Raw genomic sequence first — 25,926 nt, 5'->3', positions numbered from 1 at the left:
GTCATAGTGTTTGTAAATATCCAAGGAAATTACTTCATTCAGTCAATTATTTCTGGAGAAAGCTGGCAGAATAACACAGTAATTAAACTGAAGACTAAACAGGAGACCTATTTTGCCCAGAAGTTCTAGTTAATGCTTTTAATGTATTTTCATTTCTTAAATATGCTTGAAATACCAGTGTAATGAAAAGGCATTGCCTCTTCATAGAGAAACATATTTAAAATATTCCAGTGAAGACAGCATATGGAAAAGGAAAGAGAAACTCAGTATGATTTCTTATTTTAAGTGTGAGGAATTCTGAAATCAAAAAACAACTGTATTCAAATGCAAATAGAATAGACATCCCAAAGCCAGGACCTCATGTGGTCAAGACTCAATTGTCTCTGTGCTAGATATTCACTTCATAGTGAATATGCTGTCTGCAGCATATTCTTGCCCTCCGGTCTCCCTTTGGCTCCTCCAATTGGCCACCAGCATATTCTGATTCACCCATCCATCCATTCATTCTTTGAGTCACCATCTCAAGTGACTTGTAACGTTACTTGTAATGTAGCCATAAACAGAAATACTTTCCCACATACCTCTCCTAGCTGTCTAATGGTTATACACTTGGAGACAGACAACAGTTCAAACACAAAGTAATAAATTAGAATTCAAAAGCTAATGGAAAGAGCTTTGAATGCTTCCCAAAGGAAAGTGCAAACTGTTAAATTACTTGTAGTACTTCATTTTAAAAAGCCTCTTCCTTACAAATAACCACCATCTTTCCTAGTACCTGATGCCATGAATACAAAGGTTAAAAAAAGGGAAAATTTGGGGCAATCTGTAACAGTCTAAAGAATGAAGTAAGAGAAGTTGGCAAAAATCAAGACCAGCTAAGGGAAACCAAGTCAGAAAATTCCAAGGTTGAGTGAAATTGGGAGAGTTAATGACTAAAAAGTGCTTCTGCTACACTTCACAAATATTTCTCATTTCTCTTTGTCAGGACACATGGTATTTCACTCACTAAAGATTCTTCTGGATGAATAAGCATACTCTTTTGAAAATGCAAATAACATGGGATTAAGAACTCAGCTATATAAGAATTTAATGAGATGTATGCCACAGTTCTTTATAAACTGAGGAATACTACAAAATCAGAATGGCAGGTAGGTAAGATAATAGATTCTGGAGTCATACTGCCTGAGTTTGAGTCTTAGCTCTATTACTAACAAGCTATGCAAGTTTGGGCAACTCACAGTCTTTTGGTGCCTCAGTTTCCTCATCTACACAACGGGAATATCAGCTGAAAGAATTCCACAGTGATGAAAGGCTTAGTTAATATATGTAAAGCACCTAAAACAGTGCTGGGACTTGCACTGTTGACCAAAATGGAGTAAGAGGGATTGAATTTATGTTCCCTCCTAAAACAACCACAAACAAACAAGCAAATAGAATATATGAAACAATGATTTTCAAGACATAGGCAATGGAGAATAGTTATCCCTGAGACATGGGAAACAAACGAAGCAAGCCCTATGATTGCCCCAATTTAATGCCTTGAGAGAGTTCCTAGGCCACCAAATGGGGTGGGGGAGAGGGGAGAATCCAGGCAAAGCCTGCTGGAATCCCTAGGTTGAGGAGATGAAGTTCAGAGTACCAGGAGAACAAGGGGGTCAGGATTTGCAAGACAGAGTACCAGAAAGGAAAGAGCTGCACAGGAAAGGAATAATGGAGATCAGCAGAGGGTACCCTCAAATATGCAGCAGAATAGTGATCAGCACATGCATGTGTGGAAACTGCGTGAGGCCAGGGAAAGAACTATCCAAAAGCACCAGAGAATACAGTACACAGCACCCACACAGGACCAGGAATAGGGGCTATTGCCACCAGTCAGACTGGAAAACCTCATAATTCACAGAGCGTTTGGTAGAGTACTCAACAGATTCTTGCTTCAGTAGTAGGAAATAATTAGTCTTGAGTAAACATTTCTCTGGTCATGTCTAACAAATTTTAAAAGTTACAATTCTCAAAAAGATAAAACTATCTCCAAGTAACTTAACTGCATCTCAAAACAAAGCTCAAAAATATTTATAGGAAAACAAAAATAGCTAACACCCAACATGATAAAATTCACATCTTGAATCAAATCAAAGTTTACCAGGCATGCAAAGAAGCCAGAAAATATGAATCATATTGAAGAAAATAATTAATCTATTAAAACTGACCCAGAACTAACACAGATGTTAAAATCATCAGACAGTGACACTAATATTTATCACTACTGTATTCCATATGTTCAGAAAGTTAAGGAGATATACCAAAGATATAAAAAGATCCAAACAGAACATCTATAGAAAGAAACTGCAATGTCTGTGTTGAAAAAATACACTTGATGGGATTAGTAGAAGGTTAGACGTTGGATAAAATATTTGCGAATTTGAAGACAAAACAATAGAAACTATACAAAATGAAGCAAAAAGAGGGAAAAAAAAACCATGTTAAAAAATAAAAAGAGCATCAGTGAACTGCAGGAAAACTTCAAGTGGCTAACAAATGTGTAATGGAAGCCCCAAAAGAAGAGAGCAGGGAGGACAGAAAATATATTTGAAGAAATAATAGTAGTCTATTCCTGTTTATTACTGAATAGTATTCCATCACATGAGTAAAACACAATTTGTTTATCCAGTTATTAAGCAATAGACATTGGGATCGTTCCCAGTATTTTGCCTGATTTGAATAAAACTTTTTTGTATATTCAAGTACAAAAAACAAAAACAAAAAAACCAAAGGCAAAATAAAGACTTTTTTACATATATAAAAGCTGAAAGAATTCATCAACAGTAGACCTTAACAGTACTAGAAGAAATGTTAAGCCTTTTAGGCAGAAGGAAAATTATACCTGATGAAAATATGGATCTGCACACAGGAATGAAGAGCACAGAAATCTGTATCTATATAAGTAAATATATAAGACATTTTTATTTAAATCTTTTAAAGAAATAATTGTTTAAACAAAAATAATAACAATATATTGTGAGGTTTATAACATGTATAAGTTAAATGCATGAAAATAATAACATAAAGGGCAGAAGAGAAGTAGAATATATATTTGTAAGTTTCTTATATGTGAAGTGTTATAATATTATGTGAATGTCAACTGTGATAAGTTAAAGCTGTATACTATCATTCTAAAGCAACCACTGAAATAATAAAACAGAGTTATAGCTAATAAGTTACCAAAGGAAATAGAATCATTTAAAAAATTTAATGAAGAAGAAGATGGGGAAGGGGAACAAACAACAAAGACAAAGAGAAATCGAAGACTGGAATATTTTGGTTTAAGGTTTAAGGTTTAGCTTAGAGGTTTAAGACCTAAACATAATAATCACATTAAATATAAATGGTATAAACACACTAATTAAAAGGCAGAGGCTGCTATATTGGATACAAAAGCAAGACCAATGCTGCCTAAACGAAAGGTACAAGTATGTTAAAAGAAAAAAAAAAAGATATACCATCCTAACATTATTCAAAAGAAAACTAGAGTGGCATATTAGTATCAGACTAAATAGATTTAAGACAAATATTATCAGGCAAAAGGAGGACAAATTTTATAAGTGGGTCTAATAATCAAGAAGACATACAATCCTAAATGTTCATGCACCTAATAATAGGGCTTCAAGACACTAACGCAATACTGAGAGAACAGCAAGAAGAAATGGACAAATCCACAGTTATAGTAGGAGATTTCATTTCTCATCTCTCAATAAATAGAATAAGTAGACAGAAAACCAGTAATAATATGGGGGACTTAAAAACCACAATCAAACAAAATTGACCTGATTGGCACTAATAGAACACTCTATCCAACAACAACAGAATACATGTTCCTTTCATTTGCACACAGAATATTTTCCAAGAGAGACTACATTGTGGGGCATAAAACAGATCTCAATAAATATAAAAGGACTCAAACTATATATACTACTTACCTGATCACAGTGAAAGTAAACTAGGAATCAGTAGTAAGAGAGGACTCTAGAAATCTCAAAATATTGATATTTAAAACTAAACAACAGAATTTTAATCAATGACTCAAAGATAAAATCAAAAGAGAAATTAGAATTGAATGAAAAAACACAGCACATCAAAATTCATGGGATTCTGCCAAAGCAGTACTTAGGAGAAAATTTATTGCACTAAACACCTATTTTGAAAAGAGAAAAGTTTTAAATCAACAACCTCAATTTCTACCTTAAGAAACTAGGAAAAGAAGAGCAAATGAAACCTGAAGTAAGCAGAAGAAATAAAACTGTAAAGATTAGAGCAGAAATCAACAAAGTGGAAAACTAATAAACAATAGAGAAATTCAGTAACACCAAAAGCTGATTGAGAAAATAGAATTGATAAACCTCTTAGGAGAGTGATCAGATAAAAAGAGACAAGATACAAATTACCAATATCAGGAATTAGAGAAGTGATAACACTGCAAAATCTACAGATATTAAAAGGATAATAAGTGTCGGGGGCCCCCATACCACCCTAAGTTTTGATGATTAGCACTAGAAAGACTCCAAGAACTCAGAAAAACTGTTATACTTACAACTGCATTTATTACAGTGAACAGATACATATTAAAATCAGAAAAGGCAAAACACACAGAGAGGAGCCCAGAAGAAATCAGATATAAACTTCTAGTTGTCCTCTCCCAATGTAGTTGTATGGACAGGTCTTAATCCTCCCATCAATGATGTGTGACAACACATATGAAGTATTGCCAACCAGGGAAGCTCATGTAAACCTTGTTGTCTAGGGTTCTTATTGGGAGTCAAGTCATGCAGGCATGGAACACCAACATCACTGACTTTAGCTATCCAGTCTCCAGCCCCTCCAGAGATCAAACTGATAAAGTATGGCCCAGAAATCCAGGTAAACAAAAATAGGCATTCACCATAAGTCACATTGTTAGAATAAACTATCTGACAAGCACAAAGACCCTAGGCATATAAAGACAACCTTATCATGAAGGATGCTTAGAGGTTTTCTCCCAGGAGTCAGTCAAGGGCCAGTTATTTCTTTGGAATGTGCAGAGTTTGAACATCACAAACCCTCTGAGCTAACCCTTTCCTGAACAATAAGAACATTATGAACAATTTTATGCCAATACTTTCAACAACTTAGATGAAACAAAGAAATATCTTGAAAGAAAAACTACCAAAATCACTCAAGAATAAATAATCTAAGTAGGCCTTTATCTATCAAAGAAATTCAATTTGTAGTTAAAAAGTTTCTCACAAAGGAAAATTCAGATGGCTTCACTGGTAAATTCTACCAAGTATATAAGGAAGAATTAATACCAATGCTACACAAGTCTTTCAGAAAATCAAAGAGAAGAAAACATTTCTCATTTGGTGAAACCAGTATTACCCTGACCCCAAAACAAGGGAAACATTACACAAAATTAAACTTTAGACCTGTATCTCTCATGAACATATGCAAAAATTTTAACAAAATTTTAGCCAATCAAATCCAATATACAAAAAGCATAATATACTATACTACGTCTAAGTAGAGTTTATCCCAGGATGCAAGATTGGTGTAACATTGGCCAACTGATCAATGCAATTCACCATATTAAGAATCTAATAAAGAAAAATCATATTATCATGTCAATAGACCCAGAAAACGCATGCAAGAAAATCCGTTATCCATTTCTGATAAAAACTCTTAGAAAACTAGGAATAGAAAGGAATCTCATCAACCTAATAAAGGACATCTACCAAAAAAACGTAAAGCTAGCACTACACTTAATGGTGAAAGACTTTATGCTTTTCCCCTGAGATCAGAAACAAGAAAAGATACACAATCTCATTTTTCTATTCAACATTATACTGGTGGGTCTAGCCAGTGCAATAAGGCAAGAAAAGAAAAAAAGGCATTCAGATTAGAAGAAAGAAAGAAGTAAAACTGTCGTTTGCAGACATGATCATCCAGGTAGAAAATCCAATGAAATCCACTTTTAAAAATGCTGCTACAACTATTAAGTGTGTTGGGCTTCCCTGATGGCGCAGTGGTTAAGAATCCGCCTACCAACGCAGGGAACACGGGTTCGAGCCCTGGTCTGGGAAGATCCCAAATGCTGCAGAGCAACTAAGCCCATGCACAACTACTGAAGACCGCGTGCCTAGAGCCCATGCACCGTAACAAGAGAAGCCATGACAATGAGAAGCCCGCGCACCGCAAGGAAGAGTAGCCCCCATTCACCGCAACTAGAGAAAGCCCGCACACAGAAACAAAGACACAACACAGCCAAAAATAGAAACAAATAAATTAAAAATTAAAAAAAAAAAACTATTAAGTGTGTTTATCATGGTTGATCAACAAAAATTGATTTTACTTCTATATAGTAGACACAAAATATTAAAAATTGAATAAAATTGCTATTTACAATAGCATCATGTTATTTATTACTTACAGATAAATCTGATAGATATGCAAGACATACATTGAAAATTATGGGATACTGCTGAAATGCTATTTTAAAGGCCTTATAAAGAAATAAAATGGCATCTTGATTCTTTTCAGCCTATTTTTAAAATAAATTTATTTATATTTTATTTATTTATTTTTGGCTGCATTGGGTCTTTGTTGCTGCGTGCAGGCTTTCTCTAGCTGTTGTGAGCGGAGGCTACTCTTCGTTGTAGTGCACAGGCTTCTCATTGTGGTGGTGGAGCATGGGCTCTAGGTGCATTGGCTTCAGTAGTTGTGGCTCACGGGCTCTAGAACGCAGGCTCAGTAGTTGTGGTGCATGGGCTTAGTTGCTCCACAGCATGTGGGATCTTCCTGGATCAGGGATCAAACCCATGTCCCCTGCATTGGCAGGCAGATTCTTAACCACTGTGCCACCAGGTAAGTCCCTTTTCAGCCTATTTTTAATGTTTTTTATTTACTAAACCATGAGGCCATGGCTGCAACTAGCAATAAGTAACAAATGGGGTTCATAGAAACTCATACTGGAAAGGAATCTCAGAATATATAAGATGTGGAAATGTTTCAATTCAATACTTAACTTTGAAAGGTTTCTTCTTTCAATATTTATGTGAGTGCTCAGTAGGTGTCAAACACTGTTTTACACTGAGTAAATAAAAGATGCATCGCCTGATCTCGTGGAGATATTAACTAGTAAAGGGAAATAGAAAATAAACAAATGCAAATAATTTAGGAGTTGTAATTAGTGCTAAATGAAAATAATAAAGAACACAGAAATGTAGGGAAAAAACTGGGGTGCTATTTGGATAGAATAGGGTAGTCACTGAAGTCTAAGTGGACATTCAGGTCAAAACCTGAAGCAGAGCCAGCCAGATAAGGTAAAGATCATTACAGCCAAATGGAACAGGATTTGGGAACGCCTTGGGTAGGGCAGTAGGGGATGGCAGGAGAGACTGGCATGTTCTAAAACTCCAAAGAAAGCCAACCTGGCTGGAGTGTAGGGAATGTGGAATAAAGGGAAAGACAGCACAATGGTCATGTAAGAGGTAGGCAGGGATCAGATAGATCATGCAGGCTCATGTAGGAACTGGGATTTTATTCAAAAGGCAACGGGAAGCTGTTTTACAGTTTTAAGCAGGCTATAGACATTAGATTTTTCTTTTCTAAAAAATTACTCTAGCTTCTCTGTTGGAGAATCAACTGGAGCCAATATAATAGTCTAAGTTGTCACAGATGGTCCCCTTTTGCTACAAACACAAAAATGCTGTATACTACACAACATGTTTTTATTTAAAAGAAAAAATACATCACAGAACTTAAAAGAAAGCAAAAAGAGATGTAGAAAGCAAATCCAAGGGGTACTCTACCTGAATGTGTGCTGGGGATTTGATTCCTAAACACATTTGAAGACAAGATCACCGAAATAAAGTTCAGAGTGTGGAAAGGATGGTCCACATGGTAACAGAGGATTAGAAAAAACTCAGCCTACTGCTTTGTAAAAGCAGTAAGGAAGACTGTTATCTCTACTTGAGGCCTGTATCATACATGGCGGTGAGATCTAAATTTATATTACAAGTTTAAAAAATTACCTTAAATCTGGTTTAAAGCAAATGAAACTTCTAGGGACCAGCAAAACCAATCTGTAGTCTCTCAATCCAAGATATAAAGGACTCTCACAGAACTTTTTTGAAGATAAACTCCCAATAAAATATACATTATTTGAAGAAACCAGTCACCATGAGGGAGAGCTAACAGAAACAACAAACAGTAGATTTAGAAGCTTGCAAATTGGAAATTATAACTTTATACAGATGTTGTCTTTTACCATAATCTTGCTCATGCTTGGTTCTCATTCAGGGTTAATGCAAAACTTTTTAAAATACCTTAATTTCCATCTCTATTAAGATTACTGATAATTCTTGAAATCTACCCAAAGTGAGCTAAAGAAAGTTTATGTATAAAATTTAACATGGGGCATACAAGGTGGTTCATTTTTATTAGATGGAACTAGGTAGCTGAGGCCTGTAAATGGCAAACTGAATTAACTACCAGAATGTACCGATCCTCATCTACTATTTTGAAGCTAGATTATCTGTATACTTTAACGTATTTAGTCTAGCTTCAAAAACTGGATGAATCTGGCTCCTCCAATCCTTTTGGATAGCATTTTTTTTTAATGTTAGGAAAAATGAGTCCACATTTAAAATGAAGAGTTTGTGCACACCTAAATTTAAGAAATCGCTTTTAAGTTTAAAAGCTTAAAGGTTACAAAGAAAATTCCAAACACCCTTCACCTTCTAATCACCTATTTAAGCTTGAAATATTCATTCCAACTCTTTTCTTAGTGTACTATTTTATTTTTAGTCTACTCCTTTATTTTAATTTGTTTAAAAGTATTGACACACTAAAACCAAAAGCCACACATGTGATTTCTAAATGTAAGCCAAAATAACTGGTTTTAAAAATGCAAAACAGTGAAAAGAGAAACACGAAAAATTAAGTGGTCTCATTTAAATCATCTTGATCTATATGTACTTTGACAACGTTTGCATCTTTTAATCTCCAAAATCTTGCTTAAAATGAGAAAATGGAAGCCCAGAGTGGTAACGTGTTCAAGGTAGTACCAGAACATTGAAATCAGGACTCCAGGCGGGAGAAGCCTAGGAAGTGTTTTCCCATCCCCCAGCGCCGACGTTTTTACATTGCCTTCTCTGAACATAAAAACAGAGGACAGATCATTTTTAAGAGGAGGAATTTAGACATCCCTTAGGAGAAAGGTTACAGATTAGCGAGAATCTTTCTCAAAATCGAAGAACCAAGTCCCAATCCACAGAAATCTAGGAGTCGCTACAGCCTGAGGGAGACCTGGCTACGCTGTTACACGTGTCTGTTCCCTTTCCACTATTATACCCCAGTCCTCTGAAATGATTCTTTATAATTAAAAGCCTAAATCTGAACATTCTTGAGTCAACTTGCGGGATGATTTCAGTGCAGTTTTGAAAGAAGCCTCTACAAGCCACGCAGCGAAACCCTCCACCACCAACACGTAGAGTGCTCCGCCCCAATAAATTCAGAGGGCGCCAAGAAGCAGCTCTGTCCTCCCTTTTCCGCCACCGACTCGTAGTCACTTCCTCACTGCCTGTTTATCTCCACCTTTATTTCCATCGCTATTTCCCCCTTTACCTCTTGAAGCGATAACCCAACAAGCATAGGAGACAGGGAGAAAGAGCAGCCAGGTCAGGGGAAATGAATGTCTGCGAGGCCACGATTTCTTCATGCAGTTTGTCCGGCACTGACGGAGAGAGCCTCGAAGAGAGCCGGGTCCTGCTGCAGGGGAGAGGGGGCCTTGCGTCCAGAGCTCGATGCGCTGATTGGTTGGTCAGCCGCGGCAGGGGAAGAACCCGGATGTGCCTGGGTAGCTGTGTTGGCAATTGGGGCTCTGAGGTTTGGGCGTTCTAGGCGTGCTGGCAAGTCGAGGCGGATGGCGCAGGGTTGGGCCGGCTTCTCTGAGGAGGAGCTGAGGCGATTAAAGCAGACTAAAGGTAAAGGGACGGGTCTGCACAGATTTAATTCTTGGGTCTGTTAAGGGGAAGGGGCGGGGCTGCAGTTTTTGAGGGGAAGGGGGCGGGGAAAAGGGTTATCTGTGTTAGGGGAAGGAGCTATAAGTGGGAGGAGTGGATTGAGAGGGCGCCAGAAATGGATGTACTTGGAGCCACGCCTGGGGGAGGGGGGCGGGCACAGAGGACTGGGGTCTACTTTTAGAAAAGAGACTTCAAGTATTTATTTCAAGGATTTGACTTTTTCCGGTGAAAGGAAGGGGACTTGGGAGTGGAAGTGACCTATTAGGAGGATTGCTGCATAGATCGGTGGTTGGAGGGTTGGGGTCTGAGTAAAGGAAGGAGAAGGGGCACACACCATATTAAATTTGTGATGAATTTATAGAAGCAGGCAATGATTGGGAAAAAGGAGCACAGGAGTCTGAATAAATGCAAAAAGTTGGTGCTTTTCATAAGACATCTGGAGTCTTGCTTTTACTTGCCAGGTGATTTTTGCAGTTCTTTCCAACTCTTGAGAGTCAGCAAACCAAAAGGGTCTTTGAGAAGTTAGATGTGAAATATCTAGCTACCTATCTACGCCTCTGTCCATCCATCCATCCATATCTACTGACTTTAGTGTAAGCTAAAATTTTGTGCTTCCTTCTCCAGCTTTTTAACGTAATCATTGAATGGACTTGTACTATTTTGTTATCTTTTAATGAAGAAATTAAGTTTGCTGATACTTTGTGAGAAACTCTTGGTGATATAAACTGTGCTTTGTGGTTGAAATTTCGTAAAGTTCTGTATGGTGATCCTGGTAATGCACACCACTTCTGTGAGCTTACACCATTCTTGGTGCCATAACTTACACATTCTGGGAGAAAATTAAATTAGCTCTGCCATACCTTTAATTAGAGTATGTGAGAAAATTGGATGTTTTCTCAGGTAAGCCTGTGCATTTTTAGCATGGTTGTGAAAATAATCTAGGGCTGACAAGTGGAAAAGGAAGTAAATTTGTAACGTAAGGCCAGTGTAGATTATGTAGATCGAGGAAATTTTGACTGGTCCAGAGGCCTTTAAAAACTATATCATAAAAGTTACACTACACTTTGTAATTAACTGACATTCCCATGTTCAGATGTATGGAGTACTAGTACCCCTGCTCTGGTCTGACCAGAAGTTATGGGTATCAGCTTCTGCATTAGGGATGCTGATATGAACAAAGCGTCATCCCTGCCTTCAAAGAGCTTATAGTCTAATGAAGAGACGAACTATGATAGAATGTGATAGTAGATGTTGTACAAGAGTTTGCTACAGAATTAGCAGGAACTTTACTGTGCTGGTGGTTGGGTGGAGCTTGGCAAAATTTCACAGAGATTATGTGTTAGCAGAGGTGAGTTTGCCAGGGGAAAGAAGACTTAATGTAGAAGTCTAAATTAAACATTAGATTCATTATGTGGAAGTATGTTTCTAAATAGCTTTGTAATTTGGCATAGAGAGGGGGTGGAAGGACCTTAATTTAAAGACCTGTCATTTCAGTGAGAGGTTAGAGCATAGACGCAACTCACTAGTCTTTGACCACCTTAAGAAAACATCTCAACATCTTTGTATACTCATAGCCAAACACAGTGATTGGTATATAGAAGATCTCCCAGCTCTGCCTCTAAATCTTTTTGTCTTGGAGTTCTTATTTATAAAACTAAAACAGCTGAGTCTTTAATTTTTAAGGCTCCTTCCAGCTGTTCTCCAGCCTTAAAAATATATTTAAATGATCTATGAAGATGGGGTTGGTTGCCAGCAAAAATAAATACAACACTACCCTAGAGAAACCCATATGGGCATTTGGGAAAGTCAAAAAGTTCTTAATAATCTTGTTTATATTGTTTATAATATTAAAAAGCTGGAAACAACCCAAGTGTTCATTAACAAGGGAGTGGATAAATAAATAGTGGTATAATCATCCACTGAGCTACTATACAGCTAGTGGGAATATATGAACTATAGTCACATGTATTAACATGTATAAATTTCATAAACTTAACATCTGAAAAGAACAAATTGCAGAAGAATATATACAGTCTGATACCATTTATAGAAGTTCAAAATCATACAAAGCAGGTATATTCTTTTAGGAATATAGGAAATATATAAAGAAAATCAAAGGAATGAAACACAAAATTCAGGGTGGTGGGAAGGCAAGGGAATATGAACAAGAAGGGGCAAATACACTTTCAGAAGTACTGATAATTATGAAATCAGGTTCAGCCAAGTTAAGCTGCTGTAACATATCCCTAAAGTATCAGTTGTTTGAAATAATAGAGATCTCTTTTTCACTCTAGTTTCATGTCTTCCATGGGTTGACATGGTCACTACACACCATGATTTGGTATTGTCATAGGAGTTCACCATGGCAGGAGAAGACTGAGAATTGAGCATTGGCAATTAAATGCTTCCACCACTAAATGACAGGTGTCACTCCTACTTATGTTTCATTTAGCAAAAGTAAGTCATATGACTTGGAGGACAGGAAGTAAAATTATCTTGTGTGTTCCAAAAGAGGGGTAATGTGTCAATCCTTGAACATCAGTTATGTCTCCTGTAGTCATGTTTTATTAAACTGTGTCATGAGTTTTTATAATTCATCAAGTTGGATGTGTATATGTAACAGAGACATATTATTTAATGTATAGTTTATTTCATAATGAAAAAAATTGTACATAAATAGTGCTGTCAATTTCTAGTTAAAGAAAATATGAGTTCTTTATTCTTTTTTTTTTAAATTTTATTTAGTTTTGGCTGCATCGGGTCTTCGTTGCTGCGTTCGGGCTTCCTCTAGTTGTGGCAGGCGGGGCCTACTCTTCATCGCGGTGCATGAGCTTCTCATTGTGGTGGCTTCTCTTGTTGTGGAGCATGGGCTCTAGGCACGCAGGATTCAGTAGTTGCAGCATGTGGGCTCAGTAGTGTGGCATGCAGCTCTCTAGTTGTGGAGAACAGGCTCAGTAGTTGTGGCACACTCGCTTAGTTGTTCCATGGCATGTGCGATCTTCCTGGACCAGGGATCGAACCTATGTCCCCTGCATTGGCAGGCAGATTCTTAACCACTGTGTCCCAGAGGAAGTCCTGAGTTCTTTTTTCTTGATACTAGTTCTTTGCTAGTTATATTATGAATATCTTCTCACAGTATGTAATTTATCTTTTAACTTTTATCTTTTAATGAAGAAAGTAATTTTAATATGGACAAATTTGTTAGTTCTTCTTTTATAGTCAACATTTTCTGTGTTTTAAGAAATTAGCACCCTACTATAAGGTTCTAAAAGATATTAATCCCTTGGGCTTCCCTGGTGGCGCAGTGGTTGAGAATCTGCCTGCCAATGCAGGGGACACGGGTTCGAGCCCTGGTCTGGGAAGATCCCACATGCCGCGGAGCAACTGGGCCCGTGAGCCACAACTACTGAGCCTGAGCGTCTGGAGCCTCTGCTCCGCAACAAGAGAGGCCGCGATAGTGACAGGCCCGCGCACCGCGATGAAGAGTGGCCCCCACTCGCCGCAACTGGAGAAAGCCCTCGCACAGAAACGAAGACCCAACACAGCCAAAAATAAAAATAATAAATAAATAATAAATTAAAAAAACTTAAAAAAAAAAAAAAAGATATTAATCCCTATTTTCAATTAAGAGTTTTTAAAAATCGTTTTTATTATAAGCTGTAACAGATTCAAAACATTGCATAAAGAAATGTGTTTCTGATGTGTTTTAAAGTGTTGATTTGACAGTTAAGTCCTTAATCCATTTGGTGAGTGTTTTGTTTGTTTTTATATGGTATGAGGGATAGATCTGATTTCATCTTTTCCATATAGATAACCATTTTTCCCCCGGGTCCATTTATTGAAGAGATCCCACCTTTTGTTGTTGATCTGCTATGCTACCTCTGTTGTATACCAGTGCTTCAAACATGTATGAGCTTGTTTCTCTGTTCTTTATTCTAATCCATTGGTCGTTTTATCTATTCCTGCACCAATACCACAGTGTTTTAAAGTTTTGCAATATTCCTGATAGCTAGTAGTCTAGTCCCCTTGTTCTTTTTCTTTGGAAGTTTCCTTGCTATTCTTGAGCTTTTACCCCTTCATATAAAAATTTTGTGATTTTACCAAATTTCATGGAAAACCCATGAAAACTGAGAGTTGAAATGTTTATTGGCATTGCATTGAGTCTTTAGATCAATTTGGGGAGATTTCACATTTTCACATTGTGAACACTACCACTAACCCAGTATGTGTCTTCATTTATTTAGGTCTTCTTTAATATCTTCTAATAAAATTTTAGAATTTTTCCTGTAGAAGTTTTGAACACCCTCTTGCTAGATTTGTTCCTAGATACTTGATACTTTCTAGTATTGAAATATCTTCTCTTTAATTATGTTTTCCAATTACTGCTGACATATGAAGAATACAAACAAGCCAAAAGAAAAATCAACAAAAGATATGAATATATATTTCTTATAAAAGGAAATATGAAGAGATGCTTATCACCATCAACAAACAGAATTGCAAATCAGGACCACAGTGAGACACTACTTCATACCCATTTGACTGACAAAAATCAAAGTCTGATACTATTGTATATTGAAGAGAAACTGCATCCACAGGAACTTATACATTGCCAGAGAGAATGCACTTTGGAAAGCAATTTGACGTTTCTCCTAAAGTTATACTTTATGACACAACAGTTCTTAGATGGTATCCAAGGTAAATTCTTGTACCTATACAAGAGGAGACATAACAGCAATATTCACCAAAGCAAAAACCTGGATCCAATCTAAATGTCCATCAAAGGAAGAAGATGAATAGACTCTGGTTTATTAATACAATAGAATATTATACAGCATTAAAATTGAATGGCTGAAGCAACATGAACAATATGGATGAATATTGGCAATATCATATTAAGTTATAGAAGATTACATCCACCATGACACCCTTTATATAAAGTTAAAACAAACTAAAATTTTGAAGAAATATTTGTAGATGCAGTATGACATAAAAAGCAAAGGAAAGGAATGATCAACACATGATTCAAATGATGGTTGTCTTGGTAGGAGAAAGTAGAGCTTAAAGGATATAGAACAAAGTTCACAGACTCACCCTCTTGGATTGATTTAACCCAGATATGTGTTTGTCTTTTCATTTTAATTTTCCTTTTTTGGATTATCTAATCTTTAAATTTCTTTTTAAATTAATAGTGGTGAAAATACTTCTAGTTCACTTCTCTTCCCAGTATATTCCTATTGCCCTTGTTTTTGGATCAGACCAAGTGCTAGTTCAGCATTGAATTGTGAGCAGAAGTGTTATGTCACTACTGGGTCAGAGCAATTAATTGCTGAACCAGGACCTTCCTGAGCTCTCTTCTCACCTGCCATGGGAGCTAGCAACACTAAATGGCTGTGCAGTCAGCCTGGAGCCCTAAGAGACTGATCAGCAGAAAGCTGCTGCTGGCCTTCAGTTGGCACGTGGCATTAATGAGAAATAAACCTTTGTTGTTTGAAACCACAAAGATTCCAGGGTTCTTTGCCTCTACAGCATAACCTAGATTTTCTTGATTGATGCAATTCCCTATATTTTACATAAAAATCTGAATTTTTCTGGTGAAAAATCAAAATGTCTGATAACACTGACCTAAATTTTTTAGTGACAGCTGCCATTTTTAATGGCTAGAGGTGGCTATGGATTGCCCCCTTTAAACTGTACTTGTGCTCCCAGTTTACCACAGTCTTCTGGATAATTGCAGCTCCCGATATAAGTATGTAAAACAGTATGTTCCTTTTCTTTCCAGTTCTTCCTAAAAACCTAATTTTTTTTAAGAGCAATTTTAGGTTCATGGCAAAATTATGAGGAAGATACAGAGGTTTCCCATATACTCCCTGCCCCCACACGTACATAGCCACCCCCATTATCAACATCTTCCACCAGAGTGGCACATTGGTTATAACCTACATTGACCCATCATTATCACCCAAGTCTATAGTTTACATTAGGGTTCACTCTTGGTGTTGTACATGCTATGGGTTTGGACAAATGCATAATGTCATGTATCTGTTATAGTATACAGAGTATTTTCACTGCCCTAAACATCCTCTTTTCTCTGCCTATTCATCCCTTCTCTCCTCAATCCTTAGCAGTCACTGATCTTTTTACTGTTTCCATAGTTTTGCCTTTTCCAGAACGTCATATAGTTGAAATCATACAGTATATAGCCTTTTCAGATTGTTTTCTCTCACTTAGTAGTATGCAGTTAAGGTTCCTCCATGCTCTATGTGGCTTGACAGCTTATTTCTTTTATTTTTAGCATTGAATAATATTCCATTGTCTGTGTGTACCACAGTTTATCCATTCACCTACTGAAGGACATCTTGGTTGCTTTGAGGTTTTGGCAATTATGAGTAAAGTTTCTATAAACATCCGTGCTCAGGTTTTCGTGTGGACGTGAGTTTTTATTGCCTTTAAAATACCAGTGAGCACGATTGCTATATCGTATGGTAAGAGTATGTTTAGTTTTGTGAGAAAACACCAAACTGTCTTCCAAAGTGACTACCATTTTGCATTCCCACCAACAACGAAAGAGTTCTGGTTGCTGCACAGCCTCACCAGCATTTGGTGTTGTCCGTTTTACAGATTTTTGGCCATTCTAATAGTTGTGTAGTGGTATCTTGTTTTAATTTGCATTTCCCTGATGGCATGTGATTTGGAATCTTTTCATATGCATATTTGCTGTATGTATATCTTCTTTGGTGACAAGGTGCCTGTTAAAGGTCTTTGGCCCATTTTTTATTCAGGTTGTTTTCTTACTATTGAGTTTTTAGAGTTCTTTGTATACTTTAGATAACAGTCCTTTTTTATCAGAGGTGTCTGTTGCAAATGTTTTCTCCCAGTTTGTGACTTGTCTTCTCATTCCTTTGACATTGTCTTCCACAGAGCAGAAGTTTTTAATTTTAATGAAATTCAGTTTATCAGTTATCTCTTTTATGAATAGTGCCTTTTGGTGTTATATCTAAAAAAGTCATTGCTGTGCCTGAGATCATCTAGATTTTCTCCTAGAAATTTTGTCGTCTTCTAGGAATTTTATAGCTTGGACTTTTGCATTAGGTCTATAATCCATTTTGAGTGAGAGGCATAAGGTCTGTGTCTAGATTTATTTGTTTTTGCTTGAGGATGTCCAGTTGTTCCAGCACCAGTTGTTGAAAAGAATATTTTTATTCCATCGTATTGCCTTTGCACCCTTGCCGAAGATCAGTTGACTGTATTAATATGGGCCTATTTCTGGGCTCTGTTCTATTCCATTGATCTCTATTCTATTCTTCTGCTGATACCCACTGTAGCTTTATAGTCAGTATTAAAGTCAAGTAGTGCCAGTCCAGCTTTGTTCTTCAATATTATGTGGGTTATTTTGGGTCTTTTGCCTCTCTGTATAAACTTGAGAATCATTTTGTCAATATCCATAAAATAACTTGCTGGGATTTTGATTGGTATTGCGGTCAATCTATAGATCAAGTTAGGATGAACTGACATTGACATCTTGACAATGCTGAGTCTTCTTACCAATGAATATGGGATATCTCTCCATTTATTTAGTTCCCTGATTTCATTCGAGTTTTGTAGTTTTCCTCACAGATCTTGTACATATTTTGTTAGATTTATACCTAAGTAATTCTTTTTTTTTTTTGAGTGCTAATGTAAATGTTACTGTGTTTTTTATATCAAATTCCACTTGTTCCTTGCCACTAGGAAAGTAATTGATTTTTGTACATTAATCTTGTATTCTGTAACCTTGCTATAATGACTTATTAGTTCCAAGAGTTTTTTGGTCATATGTTTAATTCTTAAGTGACCTGATTTGTTGTTTGGGAGTTTAAAAGTTAGCATTTTTAACCTTATAGGTAGGTTCTGTGAAAATGCAAAATAAAATGGAAGCTGCATTACTGACTTTCAGAGGGGTATTAATAATTCAGCTAACAAGTGTAACTGAAAGGTAAGCAGGCTCAATGACATTTTCTGATGGTGTGAATAAAGATCAGTAGCCAAGAATAAGTTTCTGTTGCAAGATATAGTACTCTACTTTGTGTTTCTGTCTAAAGTCAACAATAACATTTTACTTTTGATTGTATGTCTTTGAAAATATTTTCTTTAATTCTTACACCAACTCCATGAGTTAAGTAGAGCAAGTACATTTTCAACCAGTTTGACAGATGAAGAAACTGAGGTATAGAATAATTAATTGACTTGCCTAAGGTTACTGAGGTGTGGAGAAAAACACCACCAGAACTTTGACTACAAAGCTTTTAACTCTCCTTTCGGAAATTTAAATATTAAGCTTATGTTGTTTCAAAGGTCAATATGCAGGATTTTAAAAAACCCATTTAGTTCATTTATAAGAACTTATCATAGTTTCATTTCTCAGGCATTTTGTAAAGAATATCTCTTACAGATCTTATTAAGTATAGTATGAATGTGAGTCAAGATTCTCCAGTTGTCTGACCTACAAGGTTAATACTGGTATGGACAATCCAAAAAGTACAATGGAAGTGTTATCATTTAGTTCGTAATGCTTTTTAAAAAAATTTCTCCCAATTGTTTTATCTTCCTCTATTGCTTTGCTCAGGCTGCTATTAAAATTAACTTGCATACATTGATTAAAGGCTAACTACACTTTGGGGAACACAGCCCTGGACTGTTTGGAAGATGAAAGAAAACAATTTAGGGTTAACTAACATTCCTAAAATTAAGAGACTTCATTCAGCTATACTTTGTGTATCATGTCTACCTATGTATCAAATTACCCTAAGATCTGTTAAAATTTAAGAAAGGTGAAGCCCATTTGAAAACAACCACCATTTTATTTCAGAAGAACAGACAGAACCATAAATCAAATTTAAGACATATCAGAGAATTCATTTGTCTACCTACTTTGGTCATATTAGATTCTTCTGGCAGTTAGCAAATCAAGTTGAAACCTTGCTTTGTATTCTAAGGCCTAGCTCACAGACAAATGGACTTCCTCAAAGATAATTGAGAACTAAGGTAGTTTTTGTTAAATATTAACGGTATGATCGGAGAACTGTCAAAACTCTGCAAGAAGATGGCTGTTTTTCCCTGGGATTTTAAGAAAGAGAAGGGGAGAAAAACCCTGCAAAATTATCAGAGTTTAATGTTAATGCTTTATTTTCTTAGAGAAATTATAATTATTTGCTGCTCACACAAAGGAATTTTTCTCCATTCTCTTTTTTTATATAGATCCATTTGAACCACAGCGGCGTCTTGTCCCTGTGAAGAAAAGTCGACAACAACTTCAGCGAGAAAAAGCCCTTCAAGAGCAAAGCCAAAAACTTGGACTTCAAGATGGATCAACCTCATTACCTCCAGAGCAGCTGCTTTCTGCACCAAAACAAAGATTTAATACTCAAAGACCATGTTCTTCTCCCCCCACTCCCCCTACACTCACCTCTCCTATTGGTGATGGAAAACCACAGGGTATTGAAAGTCAACCAAGGGAACTAGGACTTAAGAATTCCCATGAAGGTCACAAAAATGCTGAGGTTCTACCTCCAAACCCAGATTGCAAATTGGAAAAAAAGAAAGTGGAATTGTTAGTAAGTCTATATATCCATGAGACTTTTTTCCATTTTACCTTTTTTTTCCCATTGGGCTTTGAAGAAATACAGTTTTAACATTTTGTTTGTTTTATATTCTAACATAGAAATGTAATGAATAAACTATTGAAAAATAGGTACCACCTAAATATAAGTAGCAGTGTTATGCACTTCTTATGTTTTATGTTATTTAGTCTTTACAACAGTCTTACAATGCATGTTCATTATTTTCACTTTACAGATGAGATATCTTGGACTCAAAAGATACTGTATTCCCAAAGTGAATACACCACTAATAAGTAGCAGAGGTGGGGTTCACATTACAAGACTCTGGATCCAGAGTCTATGCCCTTTACACTCACCAGAACCAGTTCTTATATGCATAGTACTCCTCCCCAAATTGAACCCATTCTTTCAACTTCCACATTGCATCTTCATTGGCCCAGAAAAGGGTACTTCTGAAGAGACATGAAGGGATGGTCAAAGGAAAGAGTATTGGAAATTGAGAGGACTAATTAAATAATTCAGCTGCATCATTAGATTTCTTTATTTAATGTGTTTGTATTAGAAACCACCTCCAGAATTTGGTTTAGCCACATTTTTGTGGAAATTACCATTCTATGACTTGTGAATTCTTATAATCAGAATTTTTTTTTATTATATAGTTTATGTTTGAATATCCGTTCTTTATTTCCTCCTGATTTATCACTCACAGGGAAGAAAGAATGGTATTTGTTTCTGTTTTCCATTTTCCAAGTCTTTCTTTTTCAAAGTGTTTTATGTTTTTTCTCATCTCACCTATTTTTCCAGTCTCTGCTAATCCAGATTCTGTACTGAGTTTTAAGTGTTTCCTGCCCACCAGGGGTTTACAGCCAAGAAGTCATTTTGACAAGAGATAGAAAGCCACATGAAGTATGAGACCCAAATTAAACAAGTGCATACGTTTAATGTCTTAAGTGTAGTTTACCAGCAAAGTCCTGAGACAAGTTGTTGGGGGGGATGTGTAAATTGAGCTGGAGAATTTAGACTGAATGTCATCAGGAAAATTATTCTCTTTTTAGGTACTTGAGAAAATATTCATAGAAGACATGTAATCTCAGGAACTGTTGTTAAAACGGAGAAATTCTGAGGCTCTAAGAGGGGGAAAGGAAAACTATATACTAGAGAAGGTCAGAGATGACATTTCACTTTTCTGAAAGAGGCACAAGATAAGCCAGAAAATAGTAGAGAATTAAGGAAGTGAAGAAGGACTTGGAACCAGAAACAGAAGATGTCTGCCTAGTGAGTTCCTTGATGCTGTAATACACCACCAAGACCTCTGAAGGAGAGATGCCCTGTTAAAAAAACATAATGGTTAGAGAAAATCCAGATGTCACTGTTGCACACCATTTGGGTGCTGGGTGAGCTGGAATTAAGGTATCTGGGGAGGAGGTGCCTGCAGATAGTAAAAATGAGAGAGGACCAATGCCAGCACTAAGGTGGAGGCTGTAGGAATGGAGAGAAAAGGATAATTTTGCAAGTGGTTACTAGGTCTGGGAATAGAGTTTTTTGATATAATGACTGTGAGAAATGACAGTAATAGGAACAAATAGCTTTGTCATTACCTTGTTTAATTTGAGTTGACATTAAGTTCATGAATTTACAGGAAATTTTAATATATTTCTTTTAGAATTGGAAAGATTGGAAGACAATTGATGTTTGCAGATCTTTGGAGTTTTTCTTTAGCCCAGCATTCAAGTCTTAGTTCATAGTGTTTCACTCTGTTTAAAATGTTTAAGAGCTAGAAAGAAGTGAGCAAATTGTAAGAGAATGTATGAAATAAACATTGGTTATTGTGCTAAGGTTTATTACATGGTGAAGATGTGTATTATAGAAAACTATAAAAGATATGAAATTAGTTACAGAACAACTTATTATTTTGCTTTCTATTTTGCATATAACACATGATTAACTTAAACAAGTTTCTTTGTACTCCTAAAAAATGCCATAGTACTCTGGCTTCCAGTTTGGGTTCCTAGATTATATATGTATAATGTATTTCAAAGGGCCAATTTATATAAGCCTTCGTTACTTCAAATCATAGTCTTTGTTCCTATTAGAACAAAATAATGAGCTACAGATGGGTTCCTTTTAAGGGGACTTTTGAAAGAAAATATATATAATCTGGTTGATTAAATTTTATGCTTAGGAACTGAGACTGGTAAGATGTGAGTGGGGTTTCAGAAACTCACTTTTATACTTTTGCTCCCTAGGCAAGAAAAATCTCGTTGGGAAGTCCTCCAACAAGAACAACGGCTAATGGAAGAGAAAAATAAACGTAAGAAAGCTCTTTTGGCTAAAGCTATTGCAGAAAGGTGAGGCACCTGAACCAGGAGAGGTTGTTTGTAACCTGTAATTAGTTTTGTCATGTTTTATATTTATTTTCCTATGTCTGTTCTAATAAATGGTGTTTTCTCTACAGCCATTACTTTTAAGATCTACTAAACAAATTATGCTTTACAAATGATACTGAAATTACAGTCTTAATTTATTAAGGAGGGTTTTTTAAGCATAGATTATAATGTATTTATAAATACAGGGGCAATTAAAACTTAAGGATCATCGTCAGTGTTTTTAGTTTTAACCATCTACACATTCATAAGGAAGCAGTAAATAGCTATCAACATAAGTAAATTAGCAACAAATGCAGGTTTTAATTTTCACATAGGCCTTAATCATCTGACACGTAGAGGAATAAGATTATTCCACATAAGTGACTTATACACCCACAAATCCTAGTTGTATTTTCTATGGCCATTTTACTTAAATAATGTATCCTGCCCCCACTGATAAAAGATACATGATATAATTTAACTTTTTATCCATGACTGTGGGTCACCATTATGAGCATTGTCCCATACTGTTTACAATTCAGTTTTTCTCTCACCTTCCAGAGTGAGCTTGTCAGCGATCCCTTTTCCTTTACTGCACTGTACAAGCCTTGAACAACAACATTCCTATTTGAGCCACTTTTCCCATCCCTCACCCACTCTTACCTCTTTGTAGTTTCTAGTGTGCTGTGGCCTTAGGAAACCAAGCTCAGTCCGTAAAGCAATGATTGAGGGATAGTGAGAACTAAATGCAAGCAAGTATTCAGAGGCATTTTCTTTTTAGATCTCCAGAAAAGTCTGGCAAAACTATTACTCATTAAAGCTGGTGTATGTGTCAGGGGGAGAGGAAGGAATAGGGATGGAGAGAAAGGCACGTGGGTATAAGAGTAATTCAGGATTTTATCTGCCAAAAGGATATATGTATTTGAAAATAATGATTTTTTTTTTCTCTTACTGGTACACCTTGATCTTTCATGAAGCATAGGAAATACTCAACTTACTGAACTTATGTTTCAAGAAGAAAAACAATGTGATTATTGAAAAATGATTATTGAAAAGCATTTTAGTAGTCTTCAGTTTGGAAGAGGTTGGGGAGGCTGTTTACTCGGGATTTTACAAAAAGATTTACAGGCTCAGCACTTACTCTTCTCTACGTGCTTTTGATTTAAGACAGAAAGTATTACTGTAGACAGAAGTTTAAGGAAATATAACCTGATTAGATTATTACTAAATGGATAGTGAATCACTTGAAGTAAAAAGATCACGTGGTTAACTTTTCTGGGCAGAAAATAAGGGTAAATGCATAATGGAGTAGAAATCAGGAGAATGTAAGTTGCAGTATAGTGGTTTTATTGGGAGTTTTATTCTCCTGTGAGAATGTGTATGAAATTTTGAAATGAGTGGAATTGTGATTAAAGGTTGGCTTTTGTATTTGTTTATTCTGTTTCTTAAGTAGCTGATGTACTTGGGGTTGGAGAGAAGGCTGAGGTTGCTTTTAAGCAAAGGAACAAAAAGAGTGTTTGGTTTTGAGCCCCAGAAAGAAGAATTTTGAGGACCTGTAGTTTTCCTAGAGAAGAGGAATCAAAGAAGTTTGGGGAAATGACTCTTAAGAAAATTAAAATTGATTGACATATACACGCTACTATATATAAAATAGATAACTAATAAGGACCTATGGTATAGCACAGGGAACTCTACTCAATACTCTGTAATGGCCTATATGGGAAAAGAATCTAAAAAAGAGTGAATATATGTATATGTATAACTGATTCACTTTGCTGTACATCTGAAACTAACACAACATTGTAAATCAACTATACCCCAATAAAAATTATTAAAAAAAAAAAAAACAAGTAGATGTTCTCAGACATATAAAGAAATGGTGTTTAATGTAGGCATCTGTTCTTGGCGTCCACTAAGTATCAGACAAATGAAAGTAGGCTTATCAAGAAGAGTTTAAGGCTGGAATTTAGAAAGCTGTGTTCAGTATTCCAGCATATACAGTTCTCTATACAGATACATCCCTTTAGTGCTTATTCTCATCCTTATGGAATGACTATAGGCCTATGAGTGAACTCTCTATTGGTATTTTTTTTAATTACTTTTTTTCTTGTGTATAAAAAAGTATATACTAATATATAATTTGGACTAGTAAGGAGGAAAAGTGCAAATGCAGTTTTAGAGACATACCAAAATGTTACTAGCATTTGTTTTATCTCAATTTTTCTGTTTTTTTTTTTAATTCTTAAAAATTACACATTATAATCATATTGTATACACAGTGGCTTGCTTTTTTCACTTATATTGTGTATGGATACATGATTTTAAAATGTTTTTATTTTTCCACTCATATTCCTCATTTTATAGATCTAAAAGAACTCAGGCAGAAACCATGAAACTAAAGAGGATCCAGAAGGAGTTACAGGCTTTAGATGACATGGTGTCAGCTGACATTGGAATCCTCAGGAACCGGATTGATCAGGCCAGCCTTGACTATTCATATGCTTGGTAAGTTGAGGAAATGGAACTCTGAACAAGGAGTTTAATTTAGTTAACGTTTATTGCTAGCTAGGCCAGGGCATTTATATATATCATCATTAAGCCTCATAATGACCCTGTTAGGCGCTGTATTTATTCCAGTTTTATACTAAATCAAGTATCTCCTTTTTGAAGTCTTCCTTAACTCTGCCCTACCCATTGACCTTGTTTATATCCCTGTTAGAGCATTTCTTGCATTATTTATTTACATTTTAGTCTTTCCTGCTAAACCATCAGCTGTTTAACGTTTGAGACTCTTTAAATGTCTAAATGACTTGCCCCAGAACTCTAGGTATTATTCTAACACCAAGTCTATGCTCTTTCCTTTAGAAATTTTGATTATGTGAGATGGTATAGGAACTAGCCTATTTCTCATTTCAGTTTTCATCAAAGAAAGGAGATCTAGTTTATTTTTTAAAACCTTTGAGTATTTGAAAGAAAATACCACTTTGTCTTGAAAGCTTGAAGTTTTTTTGTTTTTTTGTTTTTTTTCAATTATACTCTATATAAAATGGTTTGCTATCATGTGTTTCCTTGGTTTCAATGATTGGCATTTTTTTAAAGAGAAAAAATCATCATTGCATATTCTCAAAACAAACTAACACATGTAAAGAATTACATGAACTTTGCAAACAGATAAAAGCAAAAAATTAAGCCCAATTTCAGGGTTTTCAGTCCTTTCTACGTTGCTTTAATCATCCTGGTTTGTCTTTTTTCACAAGGGAATGCTGTGTTAATGACTCAGTTTTGCATCTTTCTCTGTAACACTAGAAATCAATCAGAGTGCCGCATTAGTCCAGGGTAAACCACAGCATCAGAATGTTTATATAACAATTTAATAAAGCGGAAATGCTTGATTGTGGTTTTTAATTCACTGTTTATTGTTTAAGAAAGAGGTTTGTGGTGTCCTTGTGATTTTTGTAATTGTTGTTTGACCATATGCTATTAGACCTAATGGGTTGCTTTTATTAATTAACTGTGTAAATTAATGCCATCAGTAGCTGATAACTGGTGGTTCCATTTCTATTAATAAAGTCATTAAGGAGGTGACCAAGATTTTATTAAGATTAAACTAAGCCTAGATTTTTAGCACATTTTATTCTCTGTAACTTAAGTTTGCCAGAGGAACATTTTTATGCCTTTGTAGCTCCTTAAATGAATAATTCCGGTTATTCTGGATATCTCCACAGAAAAATCATTTGATCGTGTTTTAATTCTGTCCTAGGGGAGGCTGGAGAGGATGCCTTTGTACATTGAAAATTATATAAGAAATGTCATAGTTTTAGCCTTCAGAGAACCACAAAGAAGGTGGGATTCTGGTTAAAAGAGAAGACATCCCATAGTATATGAATATTTTTAATGACATTTTAGTAC

General features: G+C 35.9%; 1 protein-coding gene across 7 annotated transcripts in view; it reads left to right on the top strand.

Moving 5' to 3' along the window:
• Positions 1–9,659: 9,659 nt before the first annotated feature.
• The window catches only part of GORAB (golgin, RAB6 interacting), a 72,676-nt gene continuing 56,409 nt past the window's right edge, over positions 9,660–25,926 (top strand). For all 7 annotated transcript variants that reach the window (XR_014244827.1, XM_082392717.1, XM_082392715.1 and 4 more), the window contains exons 1-4: positions 9,660–10,013; positions 19,290–19,641; positions 21,898–21,999; positions 24,382–24,522. Coding sequence is in view for 6 of the 7 variants with exons in the window: in XM_082392717.1 (XP_082248843.1) it covers positions 9,722–10,013; positions 19,290–19,641; positions 21,898–21,999; positions 24,382–24,522 (887 nt within the window). In the remaining variant the exon portion in view is untranslated. The remainder of the gene's footprint in view (positions 10,014–19,289; positions 19,642–21,897; positions 22,000–24,381; positions 24,523–25,926) is intronic.

Source organism: Balaenoptera borealis (assembly GCF_965194805.1).
Source record: "Balaenoptera borealis genome assembly, chromosome: 1".
NCBI classification, from domain to species: Eukaryota; Metazoa; Chordata; class Mammalia; order Artiodactyla; family Balaenopteridae; genus Balaenoptera; species Balaenoptera borealis.
The sequence above is the reverse complement of the archived record's forward strand: the minus strand, read 5'-3'. Positions and strand labels throughout refer to the sequence as shown.